General features: G+C 50.9%; 1 protein-coding gene and 1 long non-coding RNA gene across 2 annotated transcripts; one reads left to right on the top strand and one right to left on the bottom strand.

Annotated features, from left to right (window-relative positions):
* The first annotated feature begins 949 nt into the window (after nt 1–949).
* On the top strand, nt 950–9142 carry MINDY4B (MINDY family member 4B). The gene is made up of 12 exons (XM_069864595.1): nt 950–1056; nt 1476–1503; nt 2099–2233; nt 3497–3616; nt 3896–3987; nt 4640–4805; nt 5187–5252; nt 5800–5870; nt 6623–6695; nt 7089–7235; nt 8164–8344; nt 8988–9142. Exons 1-12 carry the CDS (start codon nt 950–952, stop codon nt 9128–9130), a joined length of 1329 nt encoding a protein of 442 aa, XP_069720696.1. The 3' UTR covers nt 9131–9142.
* On the bottom strand, nt 8138–9426 carry LOC138724537 (uncharacterized). Its single transcript, XR_011338067.1, has 3 exons — nt 8980–9426; nt 8643–8721; nt 8138–8264 (listed from the first exon to the last, which is right to left on the bottom strand). It is a non-coding gene; the product is annotated as an uncharacterized lncRNA (long non-coding RNA).
* Nucleotides 9427–11920: the final 2494 nt, after the last annotated feature.

An 11920-nucleotide genomic window follows, 5' to 3' on the forward strand; every position in this document is an offset into this window, starting at 1 on the left:
TATGTGAAGATACAGCTCCTTCAGCTGGAAGCAACAACTGGGCATTTGATGTCCCATGTGCAGGATAGTCTCTGTTTTCACAAACCAAAATTTGAGCCAGGCTGTTCCAAATGACCCTGTGCAGAGGATGCAAAGCCATCAGAGCTAGACTGTACGGCTGCCCCGGCTGGACTGAGCTCAGACACACCTGGGAAAACCCAGAGCATCTCTGATGCACGATGAGAAGGCAGATTCAGCTCATTACCATCAGCTCAACCTCACATTTTTTTCCATCGAAACTCAGGCAGACACCCCCGGTCGGTGCGTTCCCACAGACTGAAAAAGGAAAAAACAAGCGGTAAGACTTCTATGACCCAGAAGCACGAAACCAGTGGGTTTCCCCCACTCAGCAGTGCAGAGCCTGAGCCCTGCCCCTGCGTGCCAGCCTTGCTGCAGCAAGCACCAGAAGTCAAGGGAACATCGCTCTGCGTGGATGTTGCCTTTTCCCAGCTCGTCTTCCCGGTGAATTTGTTCGATTTTACAGCCAGCTGCTAAGTCTGCACTTTTTTCCCTTGACCTACGCGCTTCCCACCCCACCCTCACAGCCCAGTCCCAGCCCCACTTGCTGTCAGCCCTGCAGCTGGAAAATATCCCCTGCTCCTGCACCAAATATCCCCTGCCTGGAGCCCGTCCTGCAGAGCAGACATGGAGCTGCAGTCCGCGTCACACAGCTCTGTGCCTGGCATTAAGAATTCATGCTCCTCCTAGAGCCAACAGAGAAACTCAGACCCTGATGGGCTCTCATGCAACTTTAATCATGGTGTGAAGGTGGGAGCTGACAGACAGCCTGGGAGGTGACAAGAAGAGGTGGTTCAGGTGTCCTGCAGAGGTTCAGGTCTAGGGGAGCTGCTTCCCAAGCAGTCCCTGTGCTCACATCCCTCAGCATCACCTGGAGCAGGGGTGGCTGCCGATGGGTGACCGGGAGGCTCAGCCCGCGGTGCCACAGACGCACCTCGAGGAGATCACCAGCAAAATTTCAGATCTAAACAAATGGAGAGAAATTTTTGGTTTTCGTGGGTAAGACTTCTATTCTGCTTCATTATCACACATTTTTAATTCCAGGCATGTTTAAGATAACATTTTTTAGTTATGTTTTATTATAATACTCATGTAACCATAGAAAAGGTCTTCACATAGAGTCATGGAATAGTTTGGGTTGGAAGGGACCTTAAAGATCATCCAGTTCCACTCCCCCTGCCATGGGCAGGGACACCTCCCACTGGATCAGGGGCTCCAAGCCCCATCCAGCCTGGCCTTGAACCCCTCCAGGGATGTAATACTTGCATAATGATGCGAGTAGTATTTGTGTACTGAGTAATGCAAGTACGAAAGCTTTTACTCTTCTCTTGAAGCTCTTTCCTAGCTGACCTCCTATTTGTTCGCGTTAGGAATGCCTCTCTTTTTTTTTTAATTCGTATTTTACTTTTACATTTCAGTTTGGAAATCAGCAATACAACTCATCAGGTAACTGCTTCTCTAAAAGGTAACATTTTGCATGTCTCTGGTATGTTTTGTGGCTGCTGCCCCAGGTTGGCATATTGAGGAACTCACAACTCTATACACGCAGCATAGCCAGACTATCTTTCTGGAGACTGAGCTCTCACGCTCCTTCTTTAAGATGCATGCATTTTCATTCATTATTGTAAAGGACTAAATCTAAGTGGCAGAGTAGTCCAGCATAAATTAACCTCTTTGTCTAGAAGTCATGGTTTTCATAGTCAGTTTTAGAACACAAGGTAAAAAAAAGATAGTAAATTAAAATCTCTTAAATATAAGTATTTGAAAAATCAGCTGTGCCCTTAGGTTGAAAAGCACAGAAGTTCATTCCCCGGGATCCCGATAAAACCAACATTGCTTTTACTCTAGTCTTGCTGGATCTGTAATTTCTGAAAAGAGCTGGAAGCCAAACGCACCCGTGCTCCCTGCCTCCTGCTCCCTGCCCCTCCAAGCTCATCGTCGCAGGACGTGCCCAACACCAGGAATAGCGCACGGGGCAACCATCAGCACTGGGGAGGTGGCAGCCAGGGATGATGCTTCGTATCCTCCTCTCTCCATCCAGCACGGTGTGGGCAATGGACCCTCGGGAGCTGGAGAGCCCGCGGGGCCACAGCCGGTGCCCCCCTCCGCCGTCCCCAGAGCCCTCCTGCTTTCTCCAGCCACAGGTGGCCAGCCTATCTCCTTGGAAATGGCAATGGTGAGCAGGCCTGCTGAATTAAGCATGAGCTGGAACTAATTCTCCTTAAAAGACTGAGCCTCGGGAGCCTTCTTTGGCGTTACAGGAGGCTCGGTGTGATGCTAGGCTGAGGGCTGCAGCCTGTGGCCATCTGTAACACAGGATATCATCGTAATGATTTATTTATGAGACTTTTAAAGAACACGGTTACAAGACAACCTTAAAACTGATATAATTCTCATTAGATAATAGGTCAAATGACAAAGGGTAGCGTTTCCCTGCTCTTTGGAGCTTCCCTAGCGAACAGCCTCTCAACAGGAGGCAGAAGGTCAGGAGATCAGTAAGATATGTCTGTTCTCACCCAAACACTCAACTCTAAGAGCACCACTGAGCAGTCCCTGGTGCTCCTGCCACACTCGCAGCTTGGGGGGTTCTGCCCATGACAAAGAATGGGCTCCAGGGTTGGACCTACTGCCTGTCACCTCCCTCAAAGCAATCCCTGTCACTTGAGCTCAAACCTCAATACCAGAGGGCTCAATACCAGCGGTGGCAGCCTGGCCAGGGCTGTGTTACTGAACGCACACCTGAAAAACACCCAGGCTTGCAGAGGTTTAGGTACATAACCGTGCTTTCCATCGGCTTCACACAAATCCACCTTCTCCAGCTCATAACTTGCTTGCACAAATCACCCAAATCAGCAACCGGCAACTTTTAATGGGAAGAGCCATGAGGAACGTTTGGTTTCTTTGCTCAGCAAATACATCACTCACCAAAATTACAATTAGTTAGGAAAGACACTCCAGGGGGCTCAGCCCCCTGTGCCCTGGCAGGACCCTCGCAGGACCCGAGGTGGGAGAGGGAAGGGGGCAGCCAGGGCAACCTCCCCACTGTGCCTCTGGCAATGCCCCTGGGTAAAACTAACCCCAAAGGAAACTCACTCACACGTTTAGGGATTGCAAGGGCCCCCCTGCTAGCTTTCCTGGAGCCCCTTTCAGCACTGGAAGCTGCTGTAAGGTGTCCCTGCAGCCTTCTCCTTTCCAGGCTGAGCAACCCCAACTCTCTCAGCTGTTTAACGCTGAGTGACGTAAATCACGGCATTAACCGCAAACATCACCTTTGCTTTGAAATTATGGGGCCTGATTCTTGGTAGAGGATTTTACGCTGGCTCTGCAGTGAGTTACATGCACTGAACCTGTATCCTGAGACCCCTCTGACGTTAAAGATCTTTCACAACACAAGGATGTGAAGGGAGTGCACCCAGCCCATCTCTCTGCTGCTCCACAGGAGCTGCGAAAGCTGCTGTTTGGAAACGTGTCCCACCTCTTCAGCTGCGAGTGGGCAAGAGCTTACTTCAAGTTTCGTGAGCCGTACTCTGACCTGGCTTATGCTTTGGAGGCAGAAAAGGTAAATGTTTCGGTGCAGCCAGGGACACCCCAGAGGCTTTTCTTGTGCGAAGGCTTCTTGGCTGTAGGCAGATAAGATTTTTTCCAATACAGTTTTCCATTTATGTCAGGAGTTAGCAGCAGTGCTCCTGAATTCCCAGGGGGGAAAGAAATATCACCCCCTGATACAGCAGCAGGATGGCTTAGACTGGCCAGGGACTGGTGTGTTTTGCAGAAGAGGGACACAGCTCATGCTATTCAGGTTCCTTAGCACTGGGGAGTGTTGTCTTTCTATTTCTAGGGAGGAACAAGAGCCATTCTGATGGCTGTACAAGCACATATCATTAAATACCTGCTCTTCATAAGAAACACAGAATACTCTCATCTGGAAAGGTAAGAAGCTGAGCCTTCCCACGGGGGACACAGGCTATATCCTTGCATTATTTGGGCTAAAACAGACTAGCACCAGCCTCTAGGTTTAACCACACTAGACCCAAGTTCAGGTTTGCAGCTACGGGTAAGGATTCGCACCCAGGAGAAAAGCCTGGTCTGACCCCCACACAAGGCATTATGCCACCAAAAGCTGTGGGTTTGTAACAGTGGAGCTTGTTCCCTCACCTCACTCCCTGGCACAGCTGAGGGAGACAGAATAGAACCCAGAACTGCATTCAAACATTTAGTTTATTACCTTATACTACAATTCTAAGTCAAGACTATAAGCTTAAGTCTAGACCAACACACGGGTCTGAGATCACAGAATCACAGAATCACCCACTGGATCATGGAAAAGACCCACTGGATCATCGAGTCAACATAACATTATGGATCCAATCCCTCCAAGCGCCCGTAAAAACTTTACCTGCAGCAGCCTCATGGAAACATCTAAAAATACTTTATCACTGAGCTCCAGACAGGTTGCATAGTCTGTCACAAACCCTTAGAGGATGCTAATATTAGTCCAGACTCACACTTGTATTCAGCCTGAGGGTTGAGGGGCTCAGCATCCCCCAGGACCGACCCTGGACACAGACCCTTCCCCTCGCAGGCTGAGCAGGATCAGCCGTCGGGAGCAAGCGGAGGCGCTGGCAGCAGCCCTGGCAGACACCCTGTGGGCAGCAGGAGGAGGCAGGAGAGCCGTCATCTGCCTCGTCACCACTGCCCTCCACCTTCTGCCTAGCGGAGACTACAAAGCTGACAACTTCACAGAAAGAGTGAGTATGAAAACGCCTTCTGCAAAGAGGATTTTCTTTAAAGGCATGTTTGGCTTGGAATTTTTAAAGACAAGAAATGTAAAATCTCATAAGCCTTAACTTATTCTCTAACTTACGTTGCGCCATGAATTGTGAGCACATCAGATGGTGTCCAAGCTGCAGCCTGCGACCTTTCTTCTCCCACAAAAAGGAGAGACCAGCAAACACAAAGCTGTTCCACTAACTCTGTATGGAGCTGGACTCCTCGGTCTGGGAAGGGACAGAGTAGATTCTTAATTATTCTTTCACGTGTCTATGGGAAACGCTGGATTAAAAAGCTTGGCTTTTTGGTGTCATTAAAGTTCCCTTTACAACATCTTCCCCTGCGCTCGTGCCCGACAGATCCAGCTGCTCGAGTTCTGTGAGAAAGGAGCAGCGCAGGAGTTCATCTCTGACCACATAAACTGTGTAAGTATGGGGTATTTCCTTTATTTGGAGTTATTTTGCTGCTTTCTTACATCTTATTTCCCATTCAAAAGTGAACCTTGCGGAGATCAACAGTATTTATTGCCTTCAGCAGGACGCTCAGACTGTTAACATACATGGACCATTCGTGGACCGTTTCTAACCTTTCCTATGGGAAATGATCCTGCTCCCACCAAAATCCCCAGGAACTTCACTCGTGGGTGTCAGACCCTCAGTCTACAAACCTGAGTAAACAGGGGCAGCATTTTGTAACTACCCGAATATAAAAATACCATTCCCTGCAACTCAGCAAAAATCTGGAAAAGCAGTGTACAAAACCAGATTAGTCAACAAGAGGAAATTTCTTCCTTTTTTTTTTCACCTAAACCTATTCAACAAAACGAGTAAAAAAATCTTCCCAGAATAACATTTCAGTCACTTGGCTCAAAGTACTCACCCAAGGTTGTATTAAAGCAGCGGAATGGTTTAAATTTAACATCATATACATGCTTTATTCCCTCCCTGAGATTACCTATATTTCTTTTTCCAGTTCAGAGGTGAAGGGAGTCATGGAGTGATCTTATTTTTATACAGCTTACTTTTCTCAAGGACGCTGGAAAGGTATATTTCATTTTTTATATATTTATCAGTAGTTTAGTCACCTCTTCAGAACTTTAAATTTCCATTTTTAATGGAATGTGAAGAAGCAGCTGTCCAAGAGGCAGGGCTGTGTTGTATGAAGATGATGCTTACCTGCTCAGCATCTGCCTGCAGACCCAGGAAAGTCAGCGGAGAGGAGAAGCCCTGCTGCACGCACAAGGAAAATAATGCACTGTGTAAAAACCAGAGGTTATCCCACTGACAGCCACAATCACAGCCAATTAAACTGAAACAGGACAATCACAAGAAGTTCATTTGAACGCGGAGGAATTCCACTGGCAGAGGTAACCGTAGGGTCTTTCTAAACCCAACTCAATTGGATTTGGGTAAAGATGCTTTAGAAAGGTACAGAGGCTTAGTTACACCAATTATGAAACAAGATTTGTATTGATGGGACACTATGATAGCTATACAGCAAAAAATTGCCCTGCCACTTCAAATCATTGTGTTTAGGCTGTGCCTGGGGTAACCGAGGCTTTTCAGCAGGAATTACATGGATGGAAATCCCGGCTCTGTTTGCAGAGGGGCGACTCCAATTCTAAAATTGAATTTTAAGAGGGACAAGGGCATAAAACTGCTGTGTGAGGAGAGCACTGCTGTGCCGACAGCAAAGGGAAACGAACGAGTCTGTGGAATCCCTCCCTGTTCACCCGACAGTGACACACAGACAGCACCCCAGACACCACCGTAACGCTTTGTGCTTGGTCATACAGGGTCCAAGAAGATCTCCACGGCACAGCAACTCCTCTGTTACAATCCAGTTGTGGAAACATCACGTGTACACAGGTACGACTGGCCTCATTTCTCAAGTTTTCTTTTTTTTACTGCATTTGATTTAGGAAAAAAATCCTCAGTTATTAATCCAATGAAAAAAAGAACCCATAAGGTCATAGAAGAATGCTTTGCAAGTTTTAGTCCTGATTGTCAATTTAAAAAATAAATGATCGTAGAGTCATAGAACCACTAGGTTGGAAAAGACCTCTTAGATCATTGAGTCCAACCATTTCCATCTGCCACTAAACCATGTCCATGAGCACCAATGATGATGATGCCAATAATGATAAAGCCACAGGTCTGGTGCTTCTCCGCTAAGGACAGAGCTGGGAGCGGGACATCGGCTGCTGTTTCACAAGCCCGTTGCTCGCTGCTTGCAGCCTGACCATGGTCCTTTCCCCGCAGGCGGTGCTCAGCCTCCTCCTCACCGGCCGAGCCAACCCACGCGACACCGATGGTGACCAGGGGCCAGGGTGCGGCACCGGGGCCACCCGGGTGCAGCGGTGCCCAGTGGGCTACCTGCGGGGGGACCGGGCGCAGGTGGAGCAGCAGGTGAGTGCAGGCACGGCCACGCCGCCAGCAGGCTCGCAGCCAGCGGCCACATGGCCAGTGCAAAGGCATCGAGGGAGGGTCAGGAGGCTCTGCAAAGAGATCTGAACAGGCTGGACCACTGGGCCGAGACCAATGGCATGAGGTTTAACAAGGCCAAATGGCGGGTCCTGCACTCGGGGCACAACAACCCTGTGCAGCTACAGACTAGGAGAAGTCTGGCTGGAAACTGCCTGGAGGAGAAGGACCTGGGAGTGTTGGTTGACAGCGACTGAATATGAGCCAGCAGGGGCTCAGGTGGCCAAGAAGGCCAATGGCATCTTGGCTTGGATCAGAAACGGCGTGACCAGCAGGTCCAGGGAGGTTCTTCTCCCTCTGGACTCGGCACTGGTGAGACTGCTCCTCGAATCCTGGGGTCAGCTCTGGGCCCCTCACCACAAGAAGGATGTTGAGGCTCTGGAGTGAGTCCAGAGAAGAGCAACAAAGCTGGTGAGGGGGCTGGAGAACAGGCCTTATGAGGAGCGGCTGAGAGAGCTGGGGGTGTTTAGCCTGGAGAAGAGGAGGCTGAGGGGAGACCTCATTGCTCTCTGCAACTTCCTGAAAGGAGGTTGTGGAGAGGAGGGAGCTGGGCTCTTCTCCCAAGGGTCAGGGGACAGGACAAGAGGGAATGGCCTCAAGCTCCACCAGGGGAGGTTCAGGCTGGACATCAGGAAAAACGTTTTTCACGGAAAGGGTCACTGGGCAGTGGCAGAGGCTGCCCAGGGAGGGGGTTGAGTCACTTTCCCTGGAGAGGTTTAAGGGACGGGTGGACGAGGTGCTGAGGGACATGGGTTAGTGTTTGATAGGAATGGTTGGACTCGATGATCCAGTGGGTCTTTTCCAACCTGGTGATTCTATGATTCTATGAGTGGCAGCCTCACCCCTCTCCCAGGTGTGCCGCGGGCTGGGGACGCCCCTGCTGCCCGTCTGGCTCTGCAGCCTCGGCGGGAGGCACAGCGTGCTCTTCAGCACCGACAGCCTGCTCCTCTCCGACTGGAAAAGAGAGAGAGTCTTCTGCTTGTACTTCTACAGCGGGCAGCGGGAGCAGATGAAAACAGCCCTGCTAACGATAGGTAAGGGCTCAGTGGGGAGGAGGTTCGTTAGGGGGGCACACACTGCAACTGCACTTCATAGAATCGTAGAATTAAATACAGTCACAGAATGGTTTGGATTGGAAAGGACCTCAAAGCCCATCCAGTCCCACTCCCTGCCATGGGCAGGGAAACCTCCCCCTGGACCAGGCTGCTCCAAGCCCCATCCAACCTGGCCCTGAACACCTCCAGGGAATCACTTTCTGAATGCCCAGCCCCTTTTCCTCACTCTCCTTTCACTACGGCATTGAAAGCAAAGTAAGAAACTTGAAATCACCACCCTAAAGGCTGCAGGAAGGAAGGGTGAACTGAGAGTCACAGCCATGACACGGTGTGAACACAGACAAGGGTGTGCACATCTGCTCAGAAAAACAATATGCAAATGTACCCCACAGGGAGCCAAGCGCTCTGTTTATAGCACCCCAATTTCCCAAAGTGGGGGCCGTGCATTGCGGGCAGCCCCCACCACCCAGGGGGACCAAGTCTGCATCTCTCCGAGCTCCCTCTTGGGACAGGGTGGGCAGCAACCCAACCATCTCTGCTTCTCACCTTTTCTAATACTTTTTTTTTTTTAGCCGGGGGGAGGGTGGTTAGGTGTTTTTTTCTAACTACATTACCTTTTCAGACACTCATTCGCATCACTGGGAGGAGAACCGGCGTGAAGACCCAAGCAGCACAAGGAAGAGGCGACCACCCATAGAGAAGGCAATCAGGACCAAGTGGGCAGGCGCGACTGTCAGCTGGAATGGGACAGATCCCTTCTTCTGAGGAGTCCCAGCATCTCCCACTCTGCAGACTCCACCACACACTGCGGTCTAGAAGAGAAAAAATGCTTTCACTGATATTTAAGCCTTTGGCACCCTGAGTGGCTGCCCTATTACACCCACTTCAAAAGCCTGCGCTGGTGAGGAACAGTCCCTAGCAACGCTGCCTTCCTGCAAGCATTTTCCAGGTGGCAGGAGGCAGGTTCCTCTGCTTCCCACAGCAGCTGGGAGCAAAAGGAATGAGGGTGGCAACTGCTTTCCTCCTGTGCTAGGTAGTAATGTTAAAGAAATCAAGATGTCTCTTAAGAGCACAGTGGAAGTGAAATCAATATTAAGCATTGGCAATACTGTGTGCATCTGAACTCTTTAATCCGGTGTGCCCAACTAATTTAGCTCCTCATTACAAGAAAGCTTTCCTCCCAGCTCTCTGCAGCTGTGGCTTCTGCAGCCGGGTCTCTCTCCTGCTTCAGCAGCAGCTCAAGCGTGGACCACGGCCAGGTTGGCTGAGGAGCTGCTCCTGCATCCACGCACCAGCTGAGAAGCACAGCTGCTCCATGGGAACCGAGGCAAAAGAAAGTCTCATGAGGAGATTCTTGCCATGAATTCAGCAATTTTACTGACTCTGAGTGTGGCCAAGTCCTGGCACCCTAGCAGCTTGGCGAGGGCGGGCAGGGCACGTGGTTCCTCACCCGCGTTCACCGCTTTCCACTTCATTTTTTTAATAGACATCACCCAAAAAAGTCCTACTAGTCATGCTAAAATGTGTGTTGCTAATGACAACTGTACTGGGAACAATAAACTGTTGTGCAAATGATCCAGAAGTTTGATTTAAATTATTTGAATGAAAAAAAAAAACCCAAAGAAGCGGTCACAACCAGCCTGAGATTCAGCCTGTCCAGGGCGAGGAGCCTGCTGGTCAGCAAGCTCACGTGGGACCTGCCCTGCTCCCTTTCCTCTATCTCTGCTAAATTCCGAGCTCCCCTGAACACGCAGCGTCGTCACTGCAGAGCTGTGTGTCAGCTGGCCTGGAACACCTCCAGGGATGGGGCAGCAACCACTGCTCTGGGCAACCTGTTCCAGCCCCTCATCACTCTCATGGTGAAGAAATTCTTCCTTATGTCTGGTCTAAATCTCCGCTCTCTGGTTTATCCCCATTGTCCCTCATCCTACCAAACAGTCCCTCCCCAGCTTTCTTGTAGCCCCTTTCAGCACTGGAAGCTGCTCTAAGGTCTTCTTGGCACCTTCTCTTCTCCAGGCTGAACCACCCCAACTCTCAGCCTGTCCCTGTAAGGCTGGAGAAGAGCCCACGATAAGGCAGATGAGACTTGCAACAAGACTCAACAGTGAGTTAACTGGGGAATACCAGCATGCACTGATGCAAATAATGAATCGATAATGAGTGAATGAAACTGTGCAGTAAACGCTAACGAAGCTCAGCGACCCAGCACCACGCAGGATGTTGCAAGGCGATGGACGCTGCCTATTTAAAAGGGTTGCTACAGAGATAAAGGGTGCAAAAAATTGGCCTTCCAGAGGGGTTTTCCACAGCGAGACGGCACAGACCCTTCCTCTCGCTCCCAAAAACCCTGTGGGCAGTCAGCCCTGGCTTGCACTGGTCCTGGCCCAGGGCTGTGGGTCTGTGCTGCCCACACCAGCAACACCAGCGCATGGAAACAGGCCATCAAGAGCAGAGTCCCACGTTCCTCTGGCCCTGCCACCACCCCCAGGCCCCTCTGCCTTGGATCAGACACGGCGTGACCAGCAGGGCCAGGGAGGTTCTTCTCCCTCTGTACTCGGCCCTGGTGAGACCGCTCCTCGAATCCTGTGTTCAGTTCTGGGCCCCTCACCACAAGAAGGATGTTGAGGCTCTGGAGCGAGTCCAGAGAAGAGCAACGAAGCTGGTGAGGGGGCTGGAGAACAGGCCTTATGAGGAACGGCTGAGAGAGCTGGGGGTGTTTAGCCTGGAGAAGAGGAGGCTGAGGGGAGACCTCATTGCTCTCTCCAACTCCCTGAGAGGAGGTTGTGGAGAGGAGGGAGCTGGGCTCTTCTCCCAAGGGACAGGGGACAGGACAAGGGGGAATGGCCTCAAGCTCCACCAGGGGAGGTTCAGGCTGGACATTAGGAAAAAAATTTTTCACAGAAAGGGTCACTGGGCACTGGCAGAGGCTGCCCAGGGAGGGGGTTGAGTCCCCTTCCCTGGAGGGGTTTAAGGGATGGGTGGACGAGGTGCTGAGGGACATGGGTTAGTGATTGATGGGAATGGTTGGACTCGATGATCCAGTGGGTCTCTTCCAACCTGGTGATTCTATGATCTCCCCCCTGGCTCACCCACACCCACGCGGCTGCTAAAGGCAGAAGAAGGAAGAGGAACCCCGCTGCAGGCACACACGCCCTCATCGCCTCCCTTGGGCCTTCACCCTTCTGCCCCCACGTCTTCAAGTCTTTTTATAACCTTCTTGCTGCGTGGGGCTAAATTTAAGCTGCCGATTTCCTTCAATGAGAGAGAACTCGGCCCTCACTCCTTTCTGTGAGGGACCATCGCATTTGTGGGGCCTTAAAAACCAGAAGCACTAATGACACGGTCCCATCAGTCAAACTTGTCTGAAAACCCAGGGGGAACCGAGCAGCTCGTACACCCCCCGAGCTCTCGTGCTGGTGACAGGGACGGCAGCGACAGATTTTCACTTCTAGGCTGGAAATTTCTTTGCGAAAGAAGCACAAACCTTGTGAAATCCACACCCCAATCCCCCAAATACCCACGTCCCCTTCTCCACTGGGTCCCACCCCGGTTCCA

This window comes from Phaenicophaeus curvirostris, chromosome 10 (assembly GCF_032191515.1).
Source record: "Phaenicophaeus curvirostris isolate KB17595 chromosome 10, BPBGC_Pcur_1.0, whole genome shotgun sequence".
In the NCBI taxonomy this organism is placed as follows: Eukaryota; Metazoa; Chordata; class Aves; order Cuculiformes; family Cuculidae; genus Phaenicophaeus; species Phaenicophaeus curvirostris.

Coding starts and splice junctions, on each gene's coding strand:
- MINDY4B (XM_069864595.1), top strand. CDS start 950: ATGGGTGACCGGGAGGCTCAGCCCGCGGTGCCACAGACGCACCTCGAG. Junction 1,057..1,475: donor GAAATTTTTGGTTTTCGTGG/GTAAGACTTCTA, acceptor TTTACATTTCAG/TTTGGAAATCAGCAATACAA. Junction 3,988..4,639: donor GAATACTCTCATCTGGAAAG/GTAAGAAGCTGA, acceptor TTCCCCTCGCAG/GCTGAGCAGGATCAGCCGTC.